The 26,824-nt window shown below is 36.8% G+C and overlaps 1 protein-coding gene across 7 annotated transcripts in view; it reads left to right on the top strand.

Annotated features, from left to right (window-relative positions):
* The window catches only part of XRCC4 (X-ray repair cross complementing 4), a 332,298-nt gene that overhangs the window by 227,330 nt on the left and 78,144 nt on the right, over window positions 1–26,824 (top strand). For 2 of the 7 annotated variants that reach the window (XM_032847207.1, XM_032847189.1), the window contains exon 8: window positions 19,798–19,921. The exons of 2 other annotated variants lie outside the window; for them this stretch is intronic. In XM_032847207.1, the coding sequence (XP_032703098.1) occupies window positions 19,798–19,909 (112 nt within the window). In that variant the 3' untranslated portion in view covers window positions 19,910–19,921. Of the gene's footprint in view, window positions 1–19,797; window positions 20,433–22,140; window positions 22,229–26,824 lie in introns of those variants that run through there. 3 more of the 7 variants (XR_004381362.1, XM_032847198.1, XM_032847180.1) reach the window with 3 other exon arrangements.

The following is a 26,824-nucleotide window of genomic DNA, read 5'->3' as shown; positions in this document are numbered from 1 at the left end:
CCCCCCCCCCCCAGCCACCCTCAGTTTGTTTTGTGAGATTAAGGGTCACTTATGGTTTATCTCCCTCCCAATCCCATCTTGTTTCATTTATTCTTCTCCTACCCCCTTAACCCCCCCTATGTTGCATCTCCACTTCCTCATATCAGGGAGATCATATGATAGTTGTCTTTCTCCGACCCCCTTCTTTTTTAAGATTTACTTATTTATTTTGGAGGGTGGGGAGGGGCAGAAGGAGAGACTCTTCAAACATACTTCCCCCTGAGCAAGGAGCCCAATGTGAGGCTTGATCTCATGAACCATGAGATCATGACCTGTGCTGAAATGAAGAGTCAGACCCTTAGCCAACTGAGCCACCCAGGTGCCCTGAATTTGGCTTTTAATGATGAGTAGGAGTCTGCTAAGTAAAGAACTTAGGAGAAAGAGACCTCTGGCTGAGAGAACTATGTGGAAAAGTTTGAAGATGAAAGAATGGTGTGTTTAGTGGATGACAAGAAGTTTAGTATAGAAGAACATTGGATAGTTAGAGCCAAAAGATAGCCATGAAGCCAGAAATTATTCAGTGATTTCTTTCTTTATTTGCTATGCCAAGGGAGTTTCAACTACATCATTGTAGGAGTGGAAGATAATAATCAGACTTGTGTCATAGAAAGATAACTAATTAGCAACAGTTGGAAGATGGGCTAAAGGAGGAAAGAAATGAAAGGGGGAAAGTTAATAATTACATGATTTAGGTGATAATCAAGACTGAAATAGATAACCTTCTGGTAGCAAAATAAGATCAGTTAGATAACAGTGATTGTTTGAGTTGTTAATCAAATATTTCCTGAATTTGTCTGTTCAAGGCTCAATAATCAAATGCTATAGCCAGTCCTACTTTTTGGCAAATCAAACCAATGCCTTTATAAAACATTGATGTAATTAAATTTGTTAATGATACTTCTGAATGCTGTATAAAAACTTCTTCCACTATGAATTTTGGAGAATTGTGATTAAATAATACTATTTTTATATTTTTCTTATGGCATTATTTACACTAGGACATTTTTAAAAAAAGAAATTAAATCGCATCATTTAATACACTAATGGAACCATGTGTCGTATTTACTCTCCTTCCTCAAAATAAACATTAGTTAAGTACAAAATCTTAAAAAAATGGTAATTTATATAATGATAAAATGTATATAATTCACTTAGTAAATGTAGTTATGTAAACATAAAACACAACGTAGTCAACAGCTTTCTGTGTGGTTTTGTTTGACTTTTAAATAAGATTTGAGTGCATTTCATGTATGTTTAGTGTGATAAATAAAAGTTCAATGGTGACATTTGAAATTTTACTGGAATCATAACACCATCCATGTAATAAATTTTTCCAGGGTCAAAAGGGTAGATAGGTCTTTCTTGAGTCACTTTGAGCATGTAGATTACATCTTTCATGCCTTGTACTGCCTTATCTACAACAGTGAATTACTATCAGTTGTGAGATAAAATGAGTTGTTTTTAAAACACTCTGCCTCCCTAATCAGCTTGGCTTTACTTTATAGTTCAGTTAATTTTTTTTTTGAATGCACTAAAAAGAGTAATCTTTATAATCCAGAATCAAAATCCACAGATTGTAAATTATTTCCATCTGCCTTCTTCCAGTGCTCTGACTCCTTTCTGACATGTTTCTGTAAAACAGAACATCTCCCAGAACTTGAGCAATGACTCTCTTTACATTTCACCCATAAAACCAAGTTGAATTAGTACACTTTTGAAGAAGTGGGTTTTTGGTTTGTTTATTTTATGTATGAGTTATATGGTACTCTACTCATTTTTATATGAAATTATTATAATATTAGTGACATTACAAAATAGTTCAACTTTCTTTTTTAAGATTTTATTTATTTATTTGACACAGAGAGAGACATACAGCAAGAGAGGGAACACAGGCAGGGAGAATGGGAGAGGTAGCAGCAGACTTCCCACCAAGCACAGAGCCCAATGCAGGGCCCCAGACAGGGCTCAATCCCAGGACCCTGGGATCATGACTCGAGCCAAGGGCAGATGCTTAACAACTGAGCTACCCAGGTGTCCCACTGGTTTGACTTCTTTAAAAAAGTCTGACAGTGTAATCATCCTTAGTCACCTTTTCCATGAAAAGCCTAGGAAAATATTCAGGAATGATTTGGAGCAGACTGATAATCGATAAATCCAAAGGGAAGGAGTTAGGTAAGCCACAGCACAGGATGGCACTAATAACAGGCTTGCTGCTTTGTGAGTGGATGAATTAATTAGACTGGGTAATTTTAAGCATGCTAAGAATAAAGCCTACTAGCAAGGACTAAAATAATGAAGAAATCTGTTAATTAAAGTAGAAATTAAGTTCTCTTACTGTAAAACAAAAGACTGTGGAGCTTTAAAAAGAAAAAAGAGGAGGAAAGGAAGGAGAAGGAATAGCCTAATAAAGCAGAGTATGTATTTATCAGGAAAATACATATTTATTTGCAGGCAAAAAAAAAAAAAATCACCAAGTATTTCCTAAAAGAGGAAAAGTATGTGTGTTTTAAGTGTTAGAAAGGAGACTGCTTGCTTTGGCAGCACATATACTAAAATTAGGAAGGAGGTTTGCTGGTGTCTGTGGTAATTAAGGATCAAAACTAGGTTCTGATTAGGACAGAATGAGTCCATACATATCAGCACATTATTGGTTTTTAAAAGGCCCATTATTTATCTGTCCAGAAGTCTGAGCAATTGGTTAGGTTCAGTTTGGGACTGGTACACCGGTCACTCAAAATTTGTGGTCAGGACAAACTACAATAATTTGCAGGCTCAGTGCAAAATGAAAATGCAAAGGCCCTTTGTTCAAAATGAGTAACAGTTTCAAGATAGTGATAGCAGAACAGTAACCCAGTGATGAGGGCCTCTAAGCATGTGGCCCTGTGTGACAGACAACACATGTCACATTCCCATGGGGATTGCATTTCTGTGGTTCTTTAACAGCTTTACTCTTTGGAACTGTCATAAAGCACAGCTCTGTAGACAGGCCTCTAAACTCAACCTAGACTGGGGCTACTGGAAGTGTAATTTCAGGCAAGCTCAGCAGCTTCGTGCTGCTACTGTCTTGGATGGTTTGTATGCTCACCGTCGTATTCTAAATTTTCTAGCAGCCTGCTGAGTCTCTGACCCATGGTGAGTGAGCACTCCATAAATAGTGGATGGAAAGGTGATGAATGATGTAGTTGCCAGCCTTTCTCAGGGAATCGGTTCAGTTTATCTCTGGGTAAGAAGATGCAATGTGGGTTCTTTGAACTTTCAGTTCCTATTGCAGAGACCTCACAGATGCCTCCTCCAGCCAGGTTGAGGGTTTCTTTTAGCCCTGGGCCTTGTGTATCCTCTTAAACAACCTGTTTCTCTATTCAGTTATCCTGAAACATATTTAAGCTGATGGGTTAGAATAACAATTGAGCCCTGACTAAATTAAGGGAGGAGGAGGTAGAAGAATGGCCAAAGATGTCTGTACCTTAATTCCTAGAACCAAAGCTATGTTAGGTCACATGGCAAAGGGGTTGCTGATGGATTAAAGCTGCTAATCGGCTGTCCTTAAATGTTACTGAATATTCTGGATTATCCTGGTAGGTCCAATGTGTCACAAGGCTCTTAAATGGGAGAGAGAGAGAGAAGGAGAGGCAGAGAAAGATGTGATGAAGAAAGCAAGGTCAGGGTGATGTGCTGTGAGACAGGGTCCTTCTGACGTAGCTGGGCTTAAAGATGGAAGAAGAGGGTAGCTCTGGAAGCTGGAAAAGGCAAGGAAATAAATTCTCCACTAGAGCCTCCAGAGAGGAGCACTGCTCTGCCAACACCTTGATTTTAGTCCAGTGAAATCTGGGTCAGACAGAAGACCTCCGGAACAGTAAGAGAATGAATTTGTGTTTTTGTAAGCCATTATGTTGTGGTGATTTGTTACAGTAGTGGCTGGAAACTCAAATAGCTCGTTTCATACTGTAGTGAGACTAGAGATCACTAACTTACATGGCTGGGTATTAGTGTCTACCCATGATTTTTTTCCATTTCTCTTGGTAACCAAAAGTAGAGTTCTGTCTTCCTTTTCTATATTTTTATTTTCTTTCATTGGGCCACTAAATTTGGGGTTTCAAGTTAGCAGATGTTGTATTCTCAAGGAAGTAAATAATGTAATCTGTTCCAGAAAACGCTGGTTTCCTGGGATGTTAATAGTTGAGAGATAGTAAAGAAAAGGGCTTCCACTTCTAAGTTCACACCCCAAACCCAGGTTAAACAAGGTTCTTTTTCCTTAAAGGGCTTTATAAAGATATGATCTACGTATAGAGTTTTAAAAATCTTAGCCATTTAAGAGAATATCCAGCAAGAAGTCTCTTTGTTCTTCTGCTCAAGCTCCTTTCCCCACAGTTAGCCATTGCTAGTTTCTAGTGAATCCTAGCCTAGAGATATTCTGTATACATATAAACACACACATATTATATGCACGTATTCTTTGGCACCTTGCTTTTGTTTTACTTAATAATTTATTAGCATTTTTTAAAGATTTATGTATTGAACAGAGAAAGAGAGCATGAGTGGGGAGCAGGGAGAAGGGCAGAGGGAGAGGGAGAGGCAGGCTGAACAGGGAGCCCCATGCAGGGCTTCATCCCAGGACCCTGGGATCATGAACTGAGCTGAAGGCAGAGGCTTAACTGACTGAGCCACCCAGGTGCCCTACTTAATAATTTAATTAACAAATTTATTTATGGAATTTCCGTATCTTTGATTGTATAATATGCACATGAAACACTAAGAGGACTTCATGAGAAAAAAAAAATTATTTTCCAAACATTTTGGACTACACATTTCACTCTTTGAGAGCATATCATAAAACCATCTTTTGAGACACCTGCTTAACACCAAGCTGCTTTCCTCTATACTAGAAGTAAGAATTAGTGACTCCCATACACCAGCGTGGCATGATAGGTGTGGAATTGGGAGTGAGGGAAATGTAGGCTTATATCCTGGCTTCTGGATCACCTGGTTGTTGCTCACATACATATTTATTGACTGTGTGGCTTTGGGCAGGTTGTTTAACTTTCTTGAGACTTCTACTTCTCAATACTGTCTACCTCACTCAGTCATTTGTTCATTAACTAATACATGCAACTATTAGAACATTTATAACTACATCAAGTATAACAGAGTCTTCTGCCTGAGAAGCTTTCTAGTCTTGTGAGGGAGGCTTCATCTGTAGCACTTGAAGCACCAATAAACAATGGCCTTTCTTAAAATTAAGGTTGTGGAGAATCATTTTCTACCAAGATGACAGTTTTCTACTTTTATACACATAGATCAACAATAGCAAATGTCACACCATTTCAAAACATGCAATGAATGTAGGAAGAAGTGAGGTTTAATGTAGGGTTTTTTAATATAGGGTTTTTCAGGTACTGATTTTTCAAAGCATGTGTAGATTCTAGTATTAATAATCTGATGAATTATCAGAGTAATATTATTTATCTGAATAAAGTATAGTAAGCAATAAAATCTTCCAATTTATTATAAAATTCCTGCATAAATGTTGGCATCCTTGTGGACTGCAAACATGTATTTCTTAATGTTTGTGACTTAACACATTGAATTGTATAGAACCACAGAGTCTTTTATCAAATCCATAATATATATATTTTATAGGAAAATTTTAGAATTATCTTTCTTTCCCAATGCCTATAAAGCATCTTAACATTAAGTATAGTCACGCTTCAGAATTCTGCTTTTTTTGTTTCAGTCAGAATTACTTATTTCAAAAAGCATATTTCTGTTTTCTTCTTGCTCTTAATACATTTGAACAGCAAAGTCATATTTAGAAAATGATATCTTCAGAAATTTAATTGAAAATAACTAACACTATTTAATTGCCATTTCACTTGCCAGAAATGAAGTTTTGACTTCTCTTCTTTCATTTTCCCAGGCCAAGACAATGGCGTCTGGGCCCACTGAATTCCAGACAACATACAACACTTGTTTTACTGAGTCCTGATGACTTCAGTCTGTTAATTTGTTTAGGATATGCTTTTGGTTTTTATAAGGTCAACTAGAAATTTGAAGCTACTTTTCCCACTTACTCTAAGATCAAAAAATTTTTAAATACTGAAATTTAATTTGAAAATACTGTGGTAATTCTGGTAATGTCAAATCTTTAAGCATACATTTCAGACTTTTCCATTTAAAGAATGTGTCCGTAATTGAGTTTATTTTGGGAACTCTGTTAAGGTCAGTATGTTAGCTGCCCAGTTATTTAATACTAGCAAGTACAGAATACCTTGTTTTGGCTTTTTTTTTTTTTTTTGAGGTCCTTTTGATGAAGGTTTGATTTGTTACATCCTAAAAAACAAATCATTTGCTGTTTGGCTTTTATTATTATAAAATAATTTATGTCCTTGGGGCGCCTGGGTGGCTCAGTGGGTTGAAGCCTCTGCCTTCAGCTCGGGTCATGATCTCAGGGTCCTGGGATCAAGCCCCTGCTCAGCAGGGAGCCTGCTTCCCCCCCTCTCTCTCTGCCTGACTCTCTGCCTACTTGTGATCTCCATCTGTCAAATAAATAAATAAAATCTTTAAAAAAAAAATAATTTATGTCCTTGCCAGCGCTCAGGTCTGATTCTCTCCCAGTACATCACCCCTAACTTACTCCTCACACCACGTCTAACCTTTACCCTGATGCCTGGGTGGATGCCAGGGAAGTAGGTAGTATACACATGTATACACATATATGTAGATATAACTAAAATGTGAGAGAAACAGCTACTTTAGAATGATCTGCTTTGGTGGCCAGGCAGGAACTGACCGATCTGCTAGATTCTTGCTGTGGCTGCTGCAGTCCAAGAGTTTCAGACCTCCTTCTTTCCAAAAGAAAACATGGCCTGTTCTTTTCTCTAATAAACCACAGCAATAGTAGCATCCTTCCAAGTTGTTCTTCTCAACTCCAGATAATTCATAGTGCGTGAAAACGTGGATTTCTAGATTGAGCAAAGTTGTATAGAAAGCTAGCATTTGGGTGGCATGTGGAAAGAGCATAAGCTGTGAGCACACAAAATGAACTTGGCCCTTGGCCTTGACAGCGCTTCTCTCTGATTCTCCCTGTATCTCTTAGATCATTCCTTTACAGTCTCCTTTTAATCATTTCTATCTGCCCTGCAATTTTAATACTCTGCAGAATTCTATACGAAACTGTTTTCTCTGATAGTACAGTTCTCTTCTGCTCTTTTACCTTTAGTTCCAGTGATATGGCAGTGACTGCTATCTCCCTACACAAAACCCCAACTGCTCCCCCGAGCTCCCCAGCTATGTAATGGTTTACCTGTTCACTGTCTATCCACATTCACATATCCTGCAGCCACTTGAGACTCACCGAACCCTTTATGCCTAATTTAAGTGAAAGTTTAAAAGCAAACCCTTTACACCCAATACTAATACTAATACTAATGCTGATACTAATACTAATACTAATCCCTCTTCTGTATCACCATCTTCACAGAAGCCAAACTCAAAAAACCCAGAAATCTGAGAACATTGCCATGGAAGAGCAAAGAACTGTTAGGTACTTGCACAATTATGCTAACACAGTACACACACACACACACACACACACACTCACACACACACTGGTGTTCAGAGAGGAATACTGCCTAGTTTTGCATGTTTTTGAACTTTGAGTAATAGAATCATATTATGTGTATTTTTTTTATGCTTTGCTCTTTTGTTCAACACTGATTCATGCATGTGTATAGCTGTATTGTTGTAGTCTATGGTGTGAAAATTCTGCAACTTTTACTTGCCTATTTTCCTGTTGAGAGACATTGGGTAGTTTTCAGTTCTTCACTACTAAAAGCAATGCACCAATGAACGTTTGTGCACATATCTCCTGACACAGATATGCAAATGTTTCTTGAGAATGTGTGCATAGGAGTAGAATTCCTGGGTATAGATATAAACATCTCCATATACCTGGTTAGTGGTTGCCAAATTGTTACCCAAAATGATTTCACTGTTTATACTCTAACTAGTAGTAATTTATCTTGTTACATTCCATGTCCTCTATGATCTCTGCTATTGTTGTACATTTTCATTTTTGCTAATCTGGTGTAAAATATTTCATAGTGGTTTTCATTTCCTTGGTTACCAGTGAAGTCAGTTTTATTATCGTATGCTTATTTGCCCCCACTGTTCCCTTCTCTTGAGTTCCTGTGGTCTTTGGCATACATTCTTAACTAATGTTGGATTTTTTAAATGTTATAGGAGTTTTAGATAGTGATCCTTTGTCAGTAGCATATGTTGCAATATCTCCTTTCAGTTTGTAACTTGTCTTTTCCTTTTCGTTAAGGTTTCTACTGATCAGTAGAAGTACTTACTTCTAATGCTTCTAATGTAATTGAATTGATTGATCTTTATGGTTTCCATTTATGCTTAAAAAGAGAAACAAAAACAAAAACTTATCTATTGTAAGACCCTAAAGACATTCTCCTCAATTTGTTGTGTGTATTGTGTAGGTAGAGATACATAGTTAGGCCACATAAAAATTGACCTTTGATTTTTTATTTCAGGACCATTGTTTGTGTCATAGTCAAGTGGGCATGATTTTTCAAGTGTCACAGTGCCATTAATCATTACACATATTTCTGGAGCTCTCATTTTGCTCAGCTTGGCTCCTGGACACGATTCAGGAATATTATTCTCAGAATATGGAACAAAATGCAAGGGATTCACTCCAAATTATATTAATATTTCTCATTTGAGTAAGAAAAGGTTAATATTCCAGCCATGGTCCAGTATTAAACTAGGCTGAGAAATGCCCTTAGAAAATGAACCAATAACTGGAAATAACATTTTAAAAGATGTTGGTAATTCAACTCCCAGAAAGTTATATGAGAAGCCAATCTTCATTCAGACATTTTAGAAAAACTTTCCCAGGATGAGATATATCTTTTGACAAATTTAACTTTTGATCTATATTATTCATTGTTATTAGATGGTGGTCATGCAGTTTTGATATTTTGATTTGAAGTGTCATTCCTGTGTAGTTGTGTATATGTTTGTATTCTAATACAGTGTGGAATCAAGCTAATAAAACAGAAATCTCTGCAGTTGTATTGTTGAGAACAGAAGTCATCTTTTAGTAAAGCTGTCTTCATCTAGTTTCATTTATTCCCTTTATTTAAAAAGTCCTTAAATTTAAGCATTAAACTCTACAAAGGTGGTTTATTCTTATCATTAGCCATTCTTCTTTAATTTACAATATTCATTTATTCCACAGATATTTATTAAGAACCTGTGTTTTGGAAAGTAGTCTGTGCTCAACTGAGTGTAACTATTCCAAAAGTCAGGACCTGGAAGAACTCTTAAGATCATTATAGTAATCATAACGTCCCACAAATTAAATTAAGACACTGAGATCCAGAAAAGACCCAGAAAAGAGATCCAGAAAACTGCAGTCACCTGACCAAAATCTCAGAGTGTTGAAGTATAAATAAAAATCCTTGACCCTGGCTTCAGAATTCCTCCTGTTGAATGATGTTTTCCACAAAAATACCTGAAAAATCTTCCTGAGTCCTAAATATTGATACAATATTTATAGAGATTCCCAAAAGGACAAATCACTGTGAGAAAATTATATTACATAGTTACTTCAAGCTCCTTATAAAATTTTTAGGATGAAAAGACACATTTTTCTAAAAATCAGAAAAAGCAAAAATTTTAACTGCAAGCTTCCAGAGGGCAAGAATCATTTGATACCTATATCAGTTTGTTTTATTCCCCTAATACAGTGAGCTGTTCATACTACATACTAAACAAATATTGATTAAATGAATAAAATTATATATTGAAATAGAAGGTAAAGACATTAGGTACTTTAAATGATTAAAGAAAAGAAAAATCAGGCTGAATGTGAAAAGTCTTTGTGGAACATTTAGGACTTAAAATGGCCATAACTAATGTTATGGAGGAACTCCCAAGTTTCAAGTTACTTGTTTAGCTCATTTTCTATTAAGACTTTAGATACAGATTCTCTGAGTTATTTACTTGCAGACTTTACCTCTAAGCATGAATTCTTGGAATAAGCATGTTCATGAAAAAATAATGTGATAAATATACTAAGTTATATGTTTAAGGATATTAATTGGTTTATTGTTTGTAAGAGCATTAAAAAATGGAAATAAACCAAATATCCATCAGTAGATCAGTGGCTAGTACAACCAAATTAAAATGTTGAATGTAGATAAGTATCTTTTTTTTTAATTAACATATAATGTGTTATTTGTTTCAGGGGTACAGGTCTGTGAATCATCAGTTCTACACAATTCACAGCACTCCCCATAGCATAAACCCTCCCCAATGTCCATCACCCAACCACCCTATCCCTTTCCCTCCCACTGCCCAGCAACCCTCAGTTTCTTTCGTGAGATTAGGAGGCCCTTATGGTTTGTCTCCCTCCCAATCCCAATTTGTTTCATCTTTTTACTCCCTACCCCGACGACCCCCTGCCTGCCTCTCAAATTCCTACCAGTGAGATCATATGATAATTGTCTTCCTCTGATATACTTATTTCGCTCAGCATGATACCCATCCACGTCATTGCAAATGGCAAGATTTGGTTTTTTGATGGCTGCATTATATATATATATACATATATGTATACACACACACACACACATATATATCACGTCTTTTTTATCCATTCATCCGTTGATGGACATCTAGGTTCTTTCCATATTTTGGCTATTGTGGACATTGCTGCTATAAACATTCAAGTGTACATGCCCTTCAGATCACTACGTTTGTACCTTCAGGGTAAAACCCAGTAGTGTGAAAAGTAAATAAATAAATAATTAAATAAATTTTTAAAAATTTTAAAAAACAAAATCCAGTAGTGCCATTGCTGGGTCGTAGGGTAAGCTCTATTTTCAGCTTTTTGAGAAACCTCCATACTGTTTTCCAGAGTGGCTGCACCAGCTTGCATTCCCACCAACTATGTAGGAGAGTTCCCCTTTCTCCACATCCTCACCAACACCTGTCGTTTACTGACAGGCTGATTTTTGCCATTCTGACTGGTGTGAGGTGGTATCTCATTGTGGTTTTGAGTTGTATTTCCCTGATGCCGAGTGATGTGGAGCACTTTTTCATGCGTCTGTTGGCCATCTGGATGTCTTCTTTGCAGAAATGTCTGTTCATGTCCTCTCCTCTGCCCATTTCTTGATTGGGTTATTTGTTCTTTGGGTGTTGAGTTTGGTAAATTCTTTATAGATTTTGGATACTAGCCCTTTATCCGAGATGTCATTTGCAAATATCTTCTCCCATTCTGTCAGTCATCTTTTGGTTTTGCTGACTGTTTCCTTTGCTGTGAAAAAGCTTTTGATCTTGATGAAGTCCCAGTAGTTCATTTTTAACCTTGCCTCCCTTGCCTTTGGTGATGTTTCTATGAAGAAACTGCTGTGGCTGAGGTGGAAGAGGTTGCTGCCTGTGTTCTCCTCAAGGATTTTGATGGATTCCTGTCTCACATTGAGGTCTTTCATCCATTTTGAGTCTATTTTTGTGTGTGATGTAAGGAAATGATCCAGTTTCATTTTTCTGCATGTGGCTGTCCAATATTCCCAGCACCACTTGTTGAAGAGACTTTTTTCCATTGGACATTCTTTCCTGCTTTGTCGAAGATTAGTTGACCATAGAATTGAGGGTCCATTTCTGGGCTCTCTCTTCTGTCCCATTGATCTATGTGTCTGTTTTTGTGCCAGTACCATACTGTCTTGATGATGACAACTTTGTAATAGAGCTTGAAGTCTGGAATTGTGATGCCACCAACTTTGATTTTCTTTCTCAACATTCCTCTGGCTATTTGGGGTCTTTTCTGGTTCCATACAAATTTTAGGATTATTTGTTCCATTTCTTTGAAAAAAGTTGATGGTATTTTGATAGGGATTGCATTAAATATGTAGATAGCTCTAAGTAGCGTAGACATTTCCACAATATTTGTTCTTCCATTTGTTGTTCCATGAGCATGGAACATTTTTCCATTTCTTTGCATCTTCCTCAATTTCTTTCATGAGTACTTCATAGTTTCCTATAGTACAAATATACAAATATATTCCTGTAGTACAAATATACAAATATAGTACAAATATAGTCCTATAGTACAAATTCTTTGCCTCTTTGGTTAGATTTACACCTATTTATCTTATGATTTTGGGTGCAATTGTAAATGGGATTGACTCCTTAATTTCTCTTTCTTCTGTCTTGTTGTTGGTGTATAGAAATGCAACTGATTTCTGTCCATTGATTTTGTATCCTGACACTTTACTGAATTCCTGTATGAGTTCTAGCAGTTTTGGAGTGGAGTCTTTTGGGTTTTCGACATAAAGTATCATATCATCTGCAAGGAGTAAGAGGTTGACTTCTTCTTTGCCAACGTGCATGCCTTTTAATTGTTTTTGTTGTCTGATTGCTGAGGCTAGGACTTTTAGTACTATGTTGAATAGCAGTGGTGATAGTAGACAGCCCTGTCCTTTTCTTTACCTTAGGGAAAAAGCTATCAGTTTTCCCCCATTGAGAATGATATTTGCTGTGGGTTTATCATAGATGGCTTTGATGATACTGAGGTTTGTACCCTCTATCCCTCACTGTGAAGAGTTTTGATCAAGAAAGGATGCTATACTATGTCAAAAGCTTTTTCAGCATCTATTGAGAGTATCACAGGGTTCTTGTTCTTTCTTTTATTAATGTATTGTATCACATTGATTGATTTGCAGATTTTGAACCAGCCTTGCAGCCCAGGAATAAATCCCACTTGATCCTGGTGAATAATCCTTTTAATGTACTGTTGGATCCTATTGGCTACTATTCGTGCTCATCAGGGATATTGGTCTGTAATTCTCCTTTTTGATGGGGTCTTTGGTTGTTGGATCAACATAATGCTGGCCTCATAAAATGAGTTTGAAAGTTTTCCTTCCATTTCTATTTTTTGGAATAGTTTCAGGAGAATAGGTATTTATTCTTCCTTAAATGTTTGGTAGAAATCCCCTGGGAAGTCATCTGGCCCTGGGCTCTTGTTTTTTGGGAGATTTTTGATTACTGTTTCAACGTCCTTACTGGTTATGGGTCTATTCAGGTTTTCTATTTCTTCCTGGTTCAGTTTTGGTAGTTTATACGTCTCTAGGAATGCATCCATTTCTTCCAGATTGTGAAATTTGCTGGCGTATTTTTGCTCATATGTTCTTATAACTGTTTTTATTTCTTTGGTGTTGGTTGTGATCTCTCTGCTTTCATTCATGGTTTTATTATTTTGGGTCCTTTCTCTTTTCTTTTGGAAAAGTCTGGCCAGGGGTTTATCAATCTTATTAATTCCTTCAAAGAACTAGGTCATAGTTTCGTTGATCTGTTTTACCATTCTTTTGGTTTCTATTTCATTGATTTCTGCTCTGATCTGTATTATTTCTCTTCTCCTGATGGGTTTTTGCTTTCTTTGCTGTTCTTTCTCTAGCCCCTTAGGTGTAGGGTTAGGTTGTATACTTGAGACCTTTCTTGTTTCTTGAGAAAGGCTTGTATTGCTATGTACTTTCTTCTCAGGACCACCTTTTCTTTATCCCAAAGATTTGAACAGTTCTGGGTTTTTTTCATTTGTTTCCATGAATTCTTTTAATTCTTCTTTAGTTTCCTGGTTGAACCCTTCATTCTTTAGTAGGATGCTCTTCAGCTTCCATGTATTTGAGTTCTTTCCAACTTTCCTCTTGTGGCTGAGTTCTAGTTTCAAAGCATTGTAGTCTGAAAATATGCAGGGAACGATCCCAGTCTTTTGGTACAGGTTGAGACCTGATTTTGACCCAGGATGTGATCTATTCTGGAGAATGTTCCATGTGTACTAGAGAAGAATGTGTATTCTGTTGCTTTGGGGTGGAATGTCCTGAATATATCTTTGATGTCCATCTTGTCCAGTGTGTCTTTTAAAGCCTTTATTTCCTTGTTGATCTTTTGCTTAGATGATCTGTCCATTTCAGTGAGGGGGGTGTTAAAGTCCCCTACTATTATTGTATTATTGTTGATGTGTTTCTTTGATTTTGTTATTAATTGGTTTATGTAATTGACTGTCCACATGGTAGGGGCATAGATATTTAAAATTGTTAGATCTTCTTATTGGACAGACCCTTTAAATATGATATAGTATCCTTCTACATTTCTTAGTATAGTCCTTGGCTTAAAATCTAATTTATCTGTTATAAGGATTGCCACCCCAGCTTTCTTTTGATGTCCATTAGCATGGTAAATAGTTTTCAACCCCTCACTTTAGATCTGGAGGTGTCTTTGTGTCTAAAATGAGTTTCTTGTAGACAGCATATCAATGGGTCTTGTTTTTTTAATCCATCCTGATTCCCTGTGTCTTTTGATCAGGACATTTAGCCCATTTACGTTCAGGGTAACTTCTGAAAGATATGAATTTTGTGCCATTATATTGCCTATAAGGTGACTGTTACTGTATATTGTCTCTGTTCTGTTCTGGTCTGTTACTTTTAGGCTCTCTCTTTGCTTAGAGGACCCCTTTCAGTATTTCCTGTAGGCCTGGTTTGGTGTTTGCAAATTCTTTTAGTTTTTGTTTGTCCTGGAAGCTTTTTATCTTTCCTTCTATTTTCAACGACAGCCTAGCTGGATGTACTATTCTTTGCTGCATGCTTTTCTCTTTTAATGCTCTGAATATATCATGCCAGTCCTTTCTGGCCTGCCAGGTTTCTGTGGTTAGGTCTGCTGCCAATCTAATATTTCTGCTGTTATATATTACAAACCTCTTGTCCTAAGCTGCTTTCAGGATTTTCTCTTTATCACTGATACTTTTAAATTTTCTTGTTAGATGACAGGGTATGGACCTATTCTTACAGATTTTGAGTGGGGTTTTCTGTGCCTCCTGGATTTTGATGCTTGTTCCCTTCACCAAATTAGGGAAATTCTCTGCTGTAATTTGCTCCAGTATACCTCTGCCCCCCCTTTCTTCTTTTTCTGGGATCCCAATTATTCTAACATTGTTTTGTCTTTTGCTTTCACTTATCTCTCATATTCTCCCCTTGTGGTCCAGTAGTTGTTTATCTCTCTTTTTTGCAGCTTGCTTTATTATCCATCATATTTGGTCTTCTGTATTACTGATTCTCTCTTCTGCCCCATTTATCCTAGCAATAAGAGCCTTTGTTTTTTTATTGCACTGCATTAATAGCTTTTTTGATATCAACTGGGTTAGATTTTAGTTCTTTTATTTCTCCAGAAAAGGATTTTAATTCTCCAGAAAGGGATTCCCTAGTATCTTCTATGATTTTTTTATGCCCAGTTAGCATCTTGATAATCATCATTCTGAAATCTAGTTCTGACACGTTACTGATGTCCTTATTGAATAGGTTCCTAGCCATCAGTACTGCCTCTTGTTCTTTTTTTTTTGAGATGAGTTTTTTTGCCTTGTCATTTTATCCAGTTAAGAATAGATAAATGAGAGAACTAAATATTAAAAGGGTAGCAACAACCCCAGAAAAATATGCACTAACCAAGTCAGAAGAAACCCAAAATTGGGGGGAGAAGAAAGGAGATGGGGAATAGGAAATGTTTTTATATATATATATATATACATATATATAATATATGTATATATATATATATTTTCACATGATTAGACTGGTGAATAGAATGAAGCCACACATTTGATTTTGGGTGTATTTTAGTCTGCTAGAAGAAACTGTTTCCCAAAATTTTAAAGAAAGAAAAAAAATACATATATATATATATATATACATATATATATATATATACACACACAAAAAAAAATAAGTGTAAACACAATGAAGGGATAGAGTATGATTGTAAAGATGAAAATTTAAAAAGATTCTAAAAAGGGAATTGATAAGTTAGTTGAAAAAAGAAAAAAAAAGGTGGGCATATGATCAGGTTGGAGACTACAACAAAGCCACAAAGCTTTATGCTATATTTAGGGTATATTTTCATCTGTTAAAAGAAAGTGTATCAAAATTTTAAAGAACAAAAAACTTATGTGCATAAAAAAAATAAAGTTAAATAGAATGAAGGGATAGAATATAAGAATGAAAAATTCAAAAAGATTTTTAAAAAGGTATTGATAAGATAAAATATTCAAAAAAATGTTAAAATAGGAAAGAGGAAAATTTTTTTAAATAAAATAAGAAAAAAATAAAATTTAAAAAATTTAACTTTGAAAGACTAAGGAATCATGGGGAAGAAAGCCATGAATTCTATGTGCTGCATTTCACTAGCTCTGCAGTTCCGCAGTTCTTGTTGATCAGTGAACTTGGTCTTGGCTGGCTGTTCTTGTTGATCTTCTGGGGGCAGGGTCTGTTGCAGTGATTCTCAAATGTCTTTGCCGGAGGTGGAACTGCACCACCTTTGCCAGGGGCCAGGCTAAGTAATCTGCTCGGGTTTGCTTTCGGTAGCTTTTGTTCCCTGAGTGCTTTCTGTACAGCTTTGGAGGATGAGATTGAAGATGGTGGTCTCCCAATCCCCAGCCCAAGGAGCCGAGAGCTCAGGGCCCCACTCCTCAGTGCACCCTCAGAGAAAGGCAATCAATCCCTCCGGACTACCCGGTCTCTGGCCGGCTCCAAGCTCATCCAGCCTGTGACCAAGTGTTTCTATCTTTGGCCTACGGCCCTGTTTGGAGTCTCCATACCCAGCAGATTCCTACAGCATATTCCCACACCATCCCTCCTGGAGGTGGAAGGGGAGGATCTCCCTGGACCTGGACTTGTGGGGTCTTGTGGTGTCCCTGCTTAAAGAGCAGTGCCCACACTATGCCTTGGATCACAGTTTAAGGTAACCCCAAGCTGGGATCCCACTACTGGGATCCTTCTCTGCAGCTGGCTTCCTGTCTCTGATACCTGAGTGCTCTGCTGCACTCAGGCACTTCTGGTCTTTCTGTGACCCCGTGGGTAGTGAGACCACACTGTCCCAATGAAGGCTCCATCCCCCTCTTAGCCTCTGGATCTATGTCCCTCCATGGAGCAGACTTACAAAACTTCAGATTTTGTGCTCTGCTTGTGGGGAGCCAGCCCCTCCCTCCATGGTCTATCTTCCCATATATCACCTTGGATTCACTTCTCCACATGTCCTACCTTCCATAAAGTGGTTGCTTTTCTGTTCCTAGAATTGCTGCTCTTCTCTTTCATTTCCTAATGAGTTTGTAGGTGTTCGGAATGGTTTGATAAATATTTAGCTTAATTCCTGGACCCCGACAATATTTAGGTCTCCTACTCATCCACCATCTTGCTCCTCCCCCTATTTATCAACTTCTGCGTAGAGGAACACTGATAAACTGAGAAGAGGTTATTCTTTCTTCTTAGTTAGGTTCTTATTTGTGACCTCCCTAAAACTTCTAGGAAAGAGGTAAGAATGAGGACAGATTTCAGAAATTTAAGGAATTAGAGAGTAGAGAATTAGATTTGGTGAATGTGGATAAAGAAAAATGTATGCTCTTTGAAAGGCATATCAAAGACCCCGTAGCTAAGTATCTTAACATGCAAAGATATTGCTAATGTGTAGAGTAAAAAAATTCTCCAAAAATAAAATTATATATATTAGAATGATCCCATTTTTGTGAAAATAAAGACCATGAAAATAAAAATCATGCAAAATAGAATGTTGGACATTTTCATCTTCTTTTTTATGCTTTGTAGAATTTGTAAAAAGTCATAATATTTATTACTTATATAGATGATTAAACTTTTCTTTCAGTTGTGGAAAGAGTTCTAAATTTATTATGTTGACTTACCACAGGTATAAAAATTGTAGAAAATGATCCCTATTCGTTGAACAAATTTGTTGAACATCTGTTATGTACTAGACACTGAAAACAAGAGTCAGTCTAATTCTTGAGCTCCTTGTGACTTTAGAAGGAGATGGGAATCATAAACGAAGCACTAGGAATCCATAGCCTTTAGACTTATCACTTCAGAGTCATCCTTTTGTCTTATGCCAATTTTTTTAAACTAAACTGATTGATCTCTCTTTTCTGGCTCTAAACTACAAACAAAATTAGAGATTTTTCAAGGTCTGACTTTATTTGAAAAAAATCAATTCTCCATTTTACCAGAAGGAGAAAAAGCAACTCTGAGACATTTTGGGCCAGAGAAAAATGTTTAAATGTATTGAGTTGACATTGAAAATGTATACATGTAATAATTATACTTTTATTCTCTACTGTATCATTTTCTCCTTCTATGAAATATATTTTTAGGTATTTAGTTACATGTTACAATAATTGTGTCCATATTTATTGTTAATTTTAACATTAAAGTTCCCAGAGGGAGGACTTGTCATCTTGATAATGCATTAATACCTAGCACCTTGGCATTCCCATGAGTGTGATGTTCTCTGAACTTGGCTTGCTCAGGATAGGACAGAACACGTTGCAGCCAACCACAGTTAATTGTATGCAGTCAGGAGGCCAAGGAGGACCCTGTGGCGTTTCATTTTTAATAATCTCTTGAGACCAAGTGTGGGTGCTAGATTTTTTAAATACTCTTAATCTAAACAAACTCAGTGTTTGGGGATTTTTAATTGGTTAGCCTTTCAAATTAAAGAAACTATTAGCGGAACTTTTTCTTTCTTTCTTTCTTTCTTTCTTTCTTTGGTAATTTATGCAGTATTAGAGGCCCTAATAATAGCTTCCAAATGTTCTGTGGGAATTTACAAGCATTTTCATACATGACGCCTCATTTAATCTTTGGACCACCACTGAGACAGCTGTTATTCCAGTTTTACAGGTGAGAAAACAGAAGTCTGGTTAGGTTAAATGACTTGTCTAAAGTCACATGGCTAAGAAGAAGTAGACCTGGATCCACACATAGGTGTCCTGACTTCACGTCTCATTCTCTTAGCTCTACTGAGCTGCTATGACTCTGCCTCTGTCTTTGAAGTTGGAAATATGAGGGCATTACTGAGTTTTAGTGGACTGACACAACCTAGTCATAATTGCCCCTAAAACCACCTCTAATTGTCAATATGAAGAACGTTTTATTTAGGTTCCACAAAGAACCACTGACAAGGTTTATACAAGGGTCCTTCTGATTGAGCCATTACCCTGCAGGTTACTGTTTTATAAGTCCAGTTAACAATCTGGGATCATCATGCCCTTTATCCCAGGACTCAAAGAGAATATTTACATAAATACAGATGTCAGCCCCTTAATGTAGTAACTCTAGTACTGAAATGGAATAAAATGTAGTTATTAAATACATGTAAATTCAGTAAGTAAATGTGGGCCAACATTTCATCAACAACTGTTAAAATGTGAAGTCATTATCAGTTATATACACTTACAATGAAAGACCACTAAAGGAAATTCATGTGATTAGACCTTCTGATATTAAGAGGTTCAAATGCATGTTAATAGGTAGAATTTAAGGGAGCCAAAGGAAGATATAAATTGTGATAGGATTATTAAATAAATGGCTTGAGACATAGACCTTTTGTATCTTGGCATAGAAAGGCTTACAACACAGAGGATATTTTATTTCTTGACCTTAATTATGAGTATTGTTGTAGGCCCTTGAATTTTTGTTAGCTCAGAATAGAGACAGATTAATCCTAAAGCAGTTAAAGAAATTAAATTCTCTTCATCTCTTTTTTTATGTTCAAGCAGCATATGGAAATGAGTCTCTAAACCAATTCTAATAGAATTTGACTTTTGTTTCACTTCTGTGTCTCTTAATTTTCTTTTACCCTATATGGCATTTTTAGAATAAAATACCGTTGATTTTCTTTTTACTCTAGGTTTGATCCTCCACTACCTGAGACGTCAAAAAAGGAGCACAGCTCAGCTGAAAACATGTCTTTAGAAACTCTAAGAAACAGTAGTTCAGAAGACCTCTTTGATGAGATTTAACTGTCTCAAAAGGTACTTTGATGTTCACTAGACTGTTTTCTGTTCATTTCTTTAAACTAAAAAAGCAGGATTTCAACTCAGCAGCAGCTATTACTGTACCTTACAATTTAATTACATACACACTGAATTGACACCATTGTGCAAAATGGATTATACATGTATATGAAGATGTGATTTGATGACAGTCGTGCATTATTCTAAACTATTCATTCACATGCCTATAATTACATAAAATCTCAGACTTTTTATGGCAAAGGACACATTTATCTTATTTAATTCACACATATTATATGTGGTAGCTGTCTAACATCCTGTCTAGGAAGATTTTGGAAATAGGACAAAGAAAATGTCTATAGTTCTTTCTTGAATAGTCATATTCTGAACAATGTTTGAGCATTTTAACTTGTGAAGTGATGTGTAAAATTTATTTTTAGTCTGTAAACAAATAATCTCAAAATCTGATGACAAAATTGTTGATGCATTGAAGATTTTGTGTTCCTAATAAAATATATTATTTAACTTAGCTTTTTCTTTTTTTTTTATAGTAACAGGCTTTGCAAGGTGCTTCTTAATATAAATGTAATCCCTTTTTTATCAAAAACATATTTTTCCGAGATTGTTGATGAAAGATTTCTTACACATTAAGGACCTTCTCAGAAAACAAGAACCATGCGATATTTACTTATCTATCCTCAATAACATCTGGCACAATTTAAAAAAAATACTTTTTCTACCTCCTACCCTCTCGTTTTGTCTTCACTTCTCTCCAGTTGAACATCCATTTTCTAATGGTTCTCAAAGATAACAGTGACCACCATGTTGATTAATTCAGTGGTTGGTCCGTTCTCAGTCCTCAGCTACACCTGAATTAGTCATATCACTTCTCCTCAGTAAACATTTAATTCATCTGATTTTTATAATAACATAGGCTGTGTTTATTCCTCTTTCATTTTGGCCCCTGAGTCTTTCTCCTTGACTGACAGTTAAGTGTTTGAGTGCCTCAGGCTTCATCTTCAGCTTTCTTCTTTTCACTATCTACATTGTCTCCCTAGCTTTTCTTTGGCTTTAAATGCCATTACATGCTAGTATCTCCAAAATTAAGAGTTCTATTTCCATAGTCATATATGTATACATACAGTTGACCCTCGAACACCGTAGGGGTTGAGGCACTGATACCTGGTAGTCAAAAAACTATGTATAATTTTTGATTCCCTAAAAACTTAACCATTAAGAGCCTAGTCTTGACTGGAAACCTTCCGATAATTTAAAGTCAATTAATACATATTTTGGTTATATATGTATTATATATTGTATTCTCATAATAAACTAAGCTACAGAAAGGAAAATGTTATTAAGAAATCTTAGGGAAGAGACAATATACTAGTATCCTGTAAAAAATCTGTGTGTAAGTGGACCTGCATGGTTCAAACCCATATTGTTCAAAGGTCAGGTGTATAATTTATCACTAACTTATCGCAAAAGGAGGTTCTTAAAAATCTGACTGAGTATATCTATCTGCTTTGGATGATTATTTGGATGTTTAGATACTTGTAAAGCAGAGATCTGATTGTGTTCTAGCCTTCATTTCCTCCCCCGCCGCTCCCCACCATGGTCTTCCCCATCCAACAAGTTCAGAACCACATACCTTCTAACCCAGGAATCTTCCTTGGTGCCTCTGCTTCCCTCTTCTCCAACATCCTGACATTTTTACCTCCAAATTACAGCTTGACTCTATCTACTTCTCTCTCTGTATCTGCTACATCTGCCTCCTAACTGGTCTGCCTGCTCATCTCCTGCTTTGTGGAGACAAACTGATTTTTTTAAATTTTAGATAAGATCATTTCACACCAGGGTTGAAACCCTCCAGTAGTAATCCATTGCCCTTTGAATAAAGTTCACAACATATAAGGTCTGATATGATCTGGCCCCTACCTATCTCTCCCCTTGATTTCCTGCTCCTTTCTCTTTGCCTGCCTCACTCTACTGTCCCTCAAGTAGGGCAAATCTCAGGACCATTGTATTGTTGGGCCCTATACTCAGAATGTTCATCTTTATATGGTTGGCTTCGCATCTTTCAGGTCTCGAACCAAATATCTCTTTTCCTGAAATACCCTTTCTAAAGATGAGCACACTCCCAGTCACTGTCCCATTAGAGTGCTTTTTTCACTGTACACGTTACTACCTAGAGTTATTTTTTTCATCTCTCTCTCTCTTTTTCATGTCCCCAGTAGGAAATATGCCCCAGCATAGCAGAGGTATGACCATCTGTCTTATCTATTTCCAGTTCCTACAACAGGGCTAGATTCACAAAGGCTTTTGGTAAGCATTTGTTGAATGAATAAATGCATCTCTGTCACAACATAGGCACTTGAAATGTTTCTTTAAGTTATTAAACTATTTTGAAAAGAAACTTTAGGTTGAAGTTTAGTCAGTTGATTTGATACAAAGAAATGTTTAGAAAGCTCAAGTACATTTTATGATTAATTATAAATAATATATGCATAAATATGTATGCATGTAGGCTTGATCGTAGAGAATGAATGAGAAAGAATTACACATATTGTTGATATCAGAAATAGGATTTTATTAAGTCAATGGAACAAAAAAATATTTTAAATAGAAATTTTACTGCATTTTTATTTCCATAGTGGCTTCCATTTAAGAGGGAAAATTTAAAAGAAATATAAATATAAATATATAAAATATAAAAATATAATTATGTCTATAGACTTTGTAAGTCTACAATTCTACTCAGTTACATAGGAACTTCACTATAATAAGGAGTTTCATATAATCTGAGATTTGTCTTGGAATTTTCCAAGGGGATCTTGTACATGAAGTACCAGAATCTCAACATCATGTCATCTCATCTGAATAACCAAAATTAGTATACAACTGTGTATGTGTATGTATACATGCATGTACAATTTTTTTGAGTGAAAGAGAAGAAGAAAACAATTTTGGCCATTACCTTACTAGTGGTGAGAGAGTGATTTACAAAGAGTATTTCCTAATAATTGTAACAACAGAATCTATAAAGTTCATAACATTTACAAAATTTTGGTAGTATTTTTCCAGGACAGGAGATATTTTCAACCATTACTGTTCGTCAGATTGACGCAGCTGGTTAGAACAGAGCATAATAAGCCCATAGTTATGGTTCCCTCCTTTATATCTAGTGTGGAGATATTGAAGGGATAGTTTTGCATTTTGTGCTATGTAGACAGATACCTATAGATTTGGTGTTAAGATATCCCAATCTGGTCATTCTCTGCCATGATTTTTCCTCACATTTTTCATTGTCTGTACTCAAAAACAGATTGTTATGGGAAAACACCGAAATGAAAAGCACAAAAATTAAGTTATGATGCAGCATGACTTTTGTTTTCTTTTTAATTCTTTTGACCTTTTTTGATCTCTGTTGTAAAACAAGGTGTTTGCATTTTTGAAGTTTTTTTCAACTTAAAATGTGATTCTTGGCTCTGGTCTATAATCAGATGGTATGATTTAGGCCTCATTAGGGAAGTTCATGAAAGAAAAAGTCCCATCTCAGGAAGAGATGTCTTTATTATGTAGCTTTAAAAGGTCAGGGAACTACTTTAGATGAGTTTTTCTTAGTGACCTATAACTCAAATTTATAAAATACTGAACCCTATGTTTTAGATCCAAGTAGCTTTTAATTGGGTAAATTTGATTAAAAAAAATGTATGTAAAGGATCAGTGATGCACAAAATGCAGAACTGGGCCACATGGAGAATTAAAGGATAAATCCGACCACTCACCAGTTATTTGTTAAGCATTTGTGCCAGTCTCTATTTGGGGCAGTAGATACAACAATGAGTAATAATGTGCTCTGCTGCTGTGGAGCTTATGTTCTATAATTGAAATTTGGGACCTGCTCTCAAAGAGTGCAAGTATATGTAAGGGGGTTAAGACTGGAGTTAACACTACCAGAGATTGGGGTCCCAAACCACTCTCTGATAAACTATAATATCACAGTATGGTAGGGTAAGTGGCATAAAGAGAAGAACAAAGAATTAAAAGTTATGGGAGAGGATCCATAGAAGATAAAAGGTCCAACTAGGGGAGTAGAGGAATTAGTAGGGTTGGGTACAGTGAACTGAGGAGGAAGCTGTCTGTCAGATCAGAGAGAGTACAGAAGGTAGTGGAGGTCGGGGCTTGGGGTTAATGTTTAAGTTTGTAATTGTGAGTCATCAGAATGAAGGAGACATGTTAGAAGGCATCCTGGAAGGCATATTGGCCGGGTAGATTTAGCGTGAAGCTAAGTTGTATGATTAAGACAGTTCCTAGTTCGAGCTGACACTTCTGTGGGAAGATACACAGTTCCAGAAATCTTTAGGTTGTGGAGCCTTTCCTGGATATCTGGGAATGAGAAAGGAAAACCAGTCATTGGGTCCTCAACAGATACTGCCCAGAAGCAGCCAACCCTCCTCCTTTTGTGTCTCTAATTCTTGCACTCAGTATTTATAGAATCCATTTTTAATAAAATGAAATTAGCTGACATCTAAATTCATGAAGACTTCATGAATTTGTCTATACATCAGGAAATGCAAAACCTAAGTAGTTAACACATTTCATAAGGGAGAATGTTAGTCACAAAAGAACTATCCATTTCTATCTATTGCCTGAATTAAAATTTTTTGGTGCTGTTCTGAAAACTTCCAATGAATGCTTTTCAGGAGGGCAGATTTCATTTCCAAGTGTTCTGTGAACAAGCTTGCAGTGATTTTCTCCATATTTTAACAATCAGAAAAGGTTACCTTGAAAAATACGTGACAAGCATTTTGTGGTTGCTTCATAACTCCTGCCCTCTGAACTACTAACTCCCACCTCTCTAATCTACTCAACCTAAAACACTTCCCAGCCAACCTTCTACTCACTTTATCCCTTTCAGTTATCCACATGTCATTTCATTTACCAACTATCATTATCACTTTCTGATTTTCCTCTGCATTTGAATGAAACTCATTGGCATTTTATTGTTCATCTGTTGATTTTTCTTCCCTCTTTTGGAGGCCCTTCATCCTAAACTCTCATCACAAAATCTCTTAGGGAACTGTATTTTCTGAGTGAGGGTCTCTTTGTCCCTGAGGCTCTTGGTTCTTCAGGAGAGGAGAGGGAGATTGGAGCCTGCACCTATCTCAGTAGTAGCTTTTCTCATTAAGGGCAGGAGCAACTTTGGTTGCTACTGTTCCAGTTAATGGAACATAGGCTAGTCCTGAACTACTTACTTTTGGTTTAGAGACAGTCTCCAACTTAATTACTATCTTAGAAATAATACAGCCTGGCAAATATATGTAGGTGGATTAGACAGTTCTTATGGAACCTGCTTATACAAGACCCTTGTAGGAATCTGACTTAACTCTGCATTCCTCTGAAAACTGAGCCTGAGACAAGGGCTTGCATACAGGCAATTTATTTGGTGATCTGATCCCAGGGAGTGGGAGTACTGGACTGGAAGCATGTACATGGAAAGGAGGAAAAACCAGTGCAAGGATGCCTTATCAAGGCGGCCAGGCCTATGAATGACATGCTTCACCCCACCAGGATCTTCTGAGGTACCTTCTGAAAGTTACCTCAGGACTGTGCATCCAGGGGCAGAAGGGGGGAAGCGTCTATCCAATGGGTTCCTGTTTCCGTTGGTAAAGGGTGTCCTGGAAGCCCCGTTCCCACGTATTTCACTTGGCCCTGTTTAAAATGTAGCAGGTTCCTGCAGGTGACCAAAGCTGCAGTCTCAGGGAAGCCCTAGACAGGAAAAAGAGCAACACAGGGACCATTACCTGCCTGAAGTAGAGCAATACCTGCCTGGATCTGATCACCAAAGAAATGGCGGCTATTGAGCTGGGCTCTGGAGGCTGTTGAGGTGGTGTCCCGGGGGGTGTCCAGTATGGCTCCCTTGTTTTATGCACCTGCCCTTGCCCCGCCTTCCAACCTGAGCCATAGCTGACTAGACCAGGGAAAGAAATGGGACCCTCATGGTGTGGCCGAACTTGAGTTCACTGAAAAAGCCACTATGTAAGTTAGCACAGAGATGGATTAGAAGAAAGACAAGGCAGAGCAGAAGTGTCATGTGACCGGTGAGACTGACAGGGATTGTAGCCGGGGCAAGGAGCAACTTCAGGTCCTTCTGTAGTTCAGAGCCAATTGCCCTACAGGCATGTCTCCAAGAACTACTGCTCCCTTTTCTGAGGTCTTACTAGTGAAATGGTTCTTTAAAGTAAAGCAAAAAGTACCCAACTAATAAGGATATCAAATATATTCTCCACTGAACATTTTAAGTTTTATTTTCTTCAATTAATAAGTTGTAATGCGTTAACACTACCATTAAAAGAATATTTCAAGTGAGCTTTAATCTAAATTGGTATAGACAAACTTTAGAATATGCCGGGAAAGTAAAACCACTTTAATAATTAAAATTTATATAGTTTTGGGACGCCTGGGTGGCTCAGTTGGTTAAGCGGCTGCCTTCGGCTCAGGTCATGATCCCAGCGTCCTGGGATCGAGTCCCACATCGGGCTCCTTGCTCGGCGGGGAGCCTGCTTCTCCCTCTGCCTCTGCCTGCCTCTCTGTCTGCCTGTGCTCGCTCACTCTCTCTCCCTCTGTCTCTGACAAATAAATAAATAAAATCTTTAAAAAAAAATTTATATAGTTTTTATAATATAAATTTTAAAATTCATTAAAATGCCACTATATATGACTTACCTACATTAGATGTGTCTTCAAATCACTGATGGATTTTATTTTTTTTCATTGATGGATTTCAGTGACAGTATGAAATATCTGTGATCTTTGGCAACAGAGGACAGTACTGTGAATTTTATGTGAAAGTGAATTTTAAGTGTAAAGTGCCACCAAGTTGCCACCATTGGTAGATTAATGTGTATGCTAATCCTT

This window comes from Lontra canadensis, unplaced genomic scaffold (assembly GCF_010015895.1).
Source record: "Lontra canadensis isolate GAN:19392208 unplaced genomic scaffold, GSC_riverotter_1.0 scaffold4, whole genome shotgun sequence".
Lineage (NCBI taxonomy): Eukaryota > Metazoa > Chordata > Mammalia > Carnivora > Mustelidae > Lontra > Lontra canadensis.
Note: the sequence above shows the minus strand (reverse complement) of the source record. Positions and strands in the feature narration are given on the sequence as shown.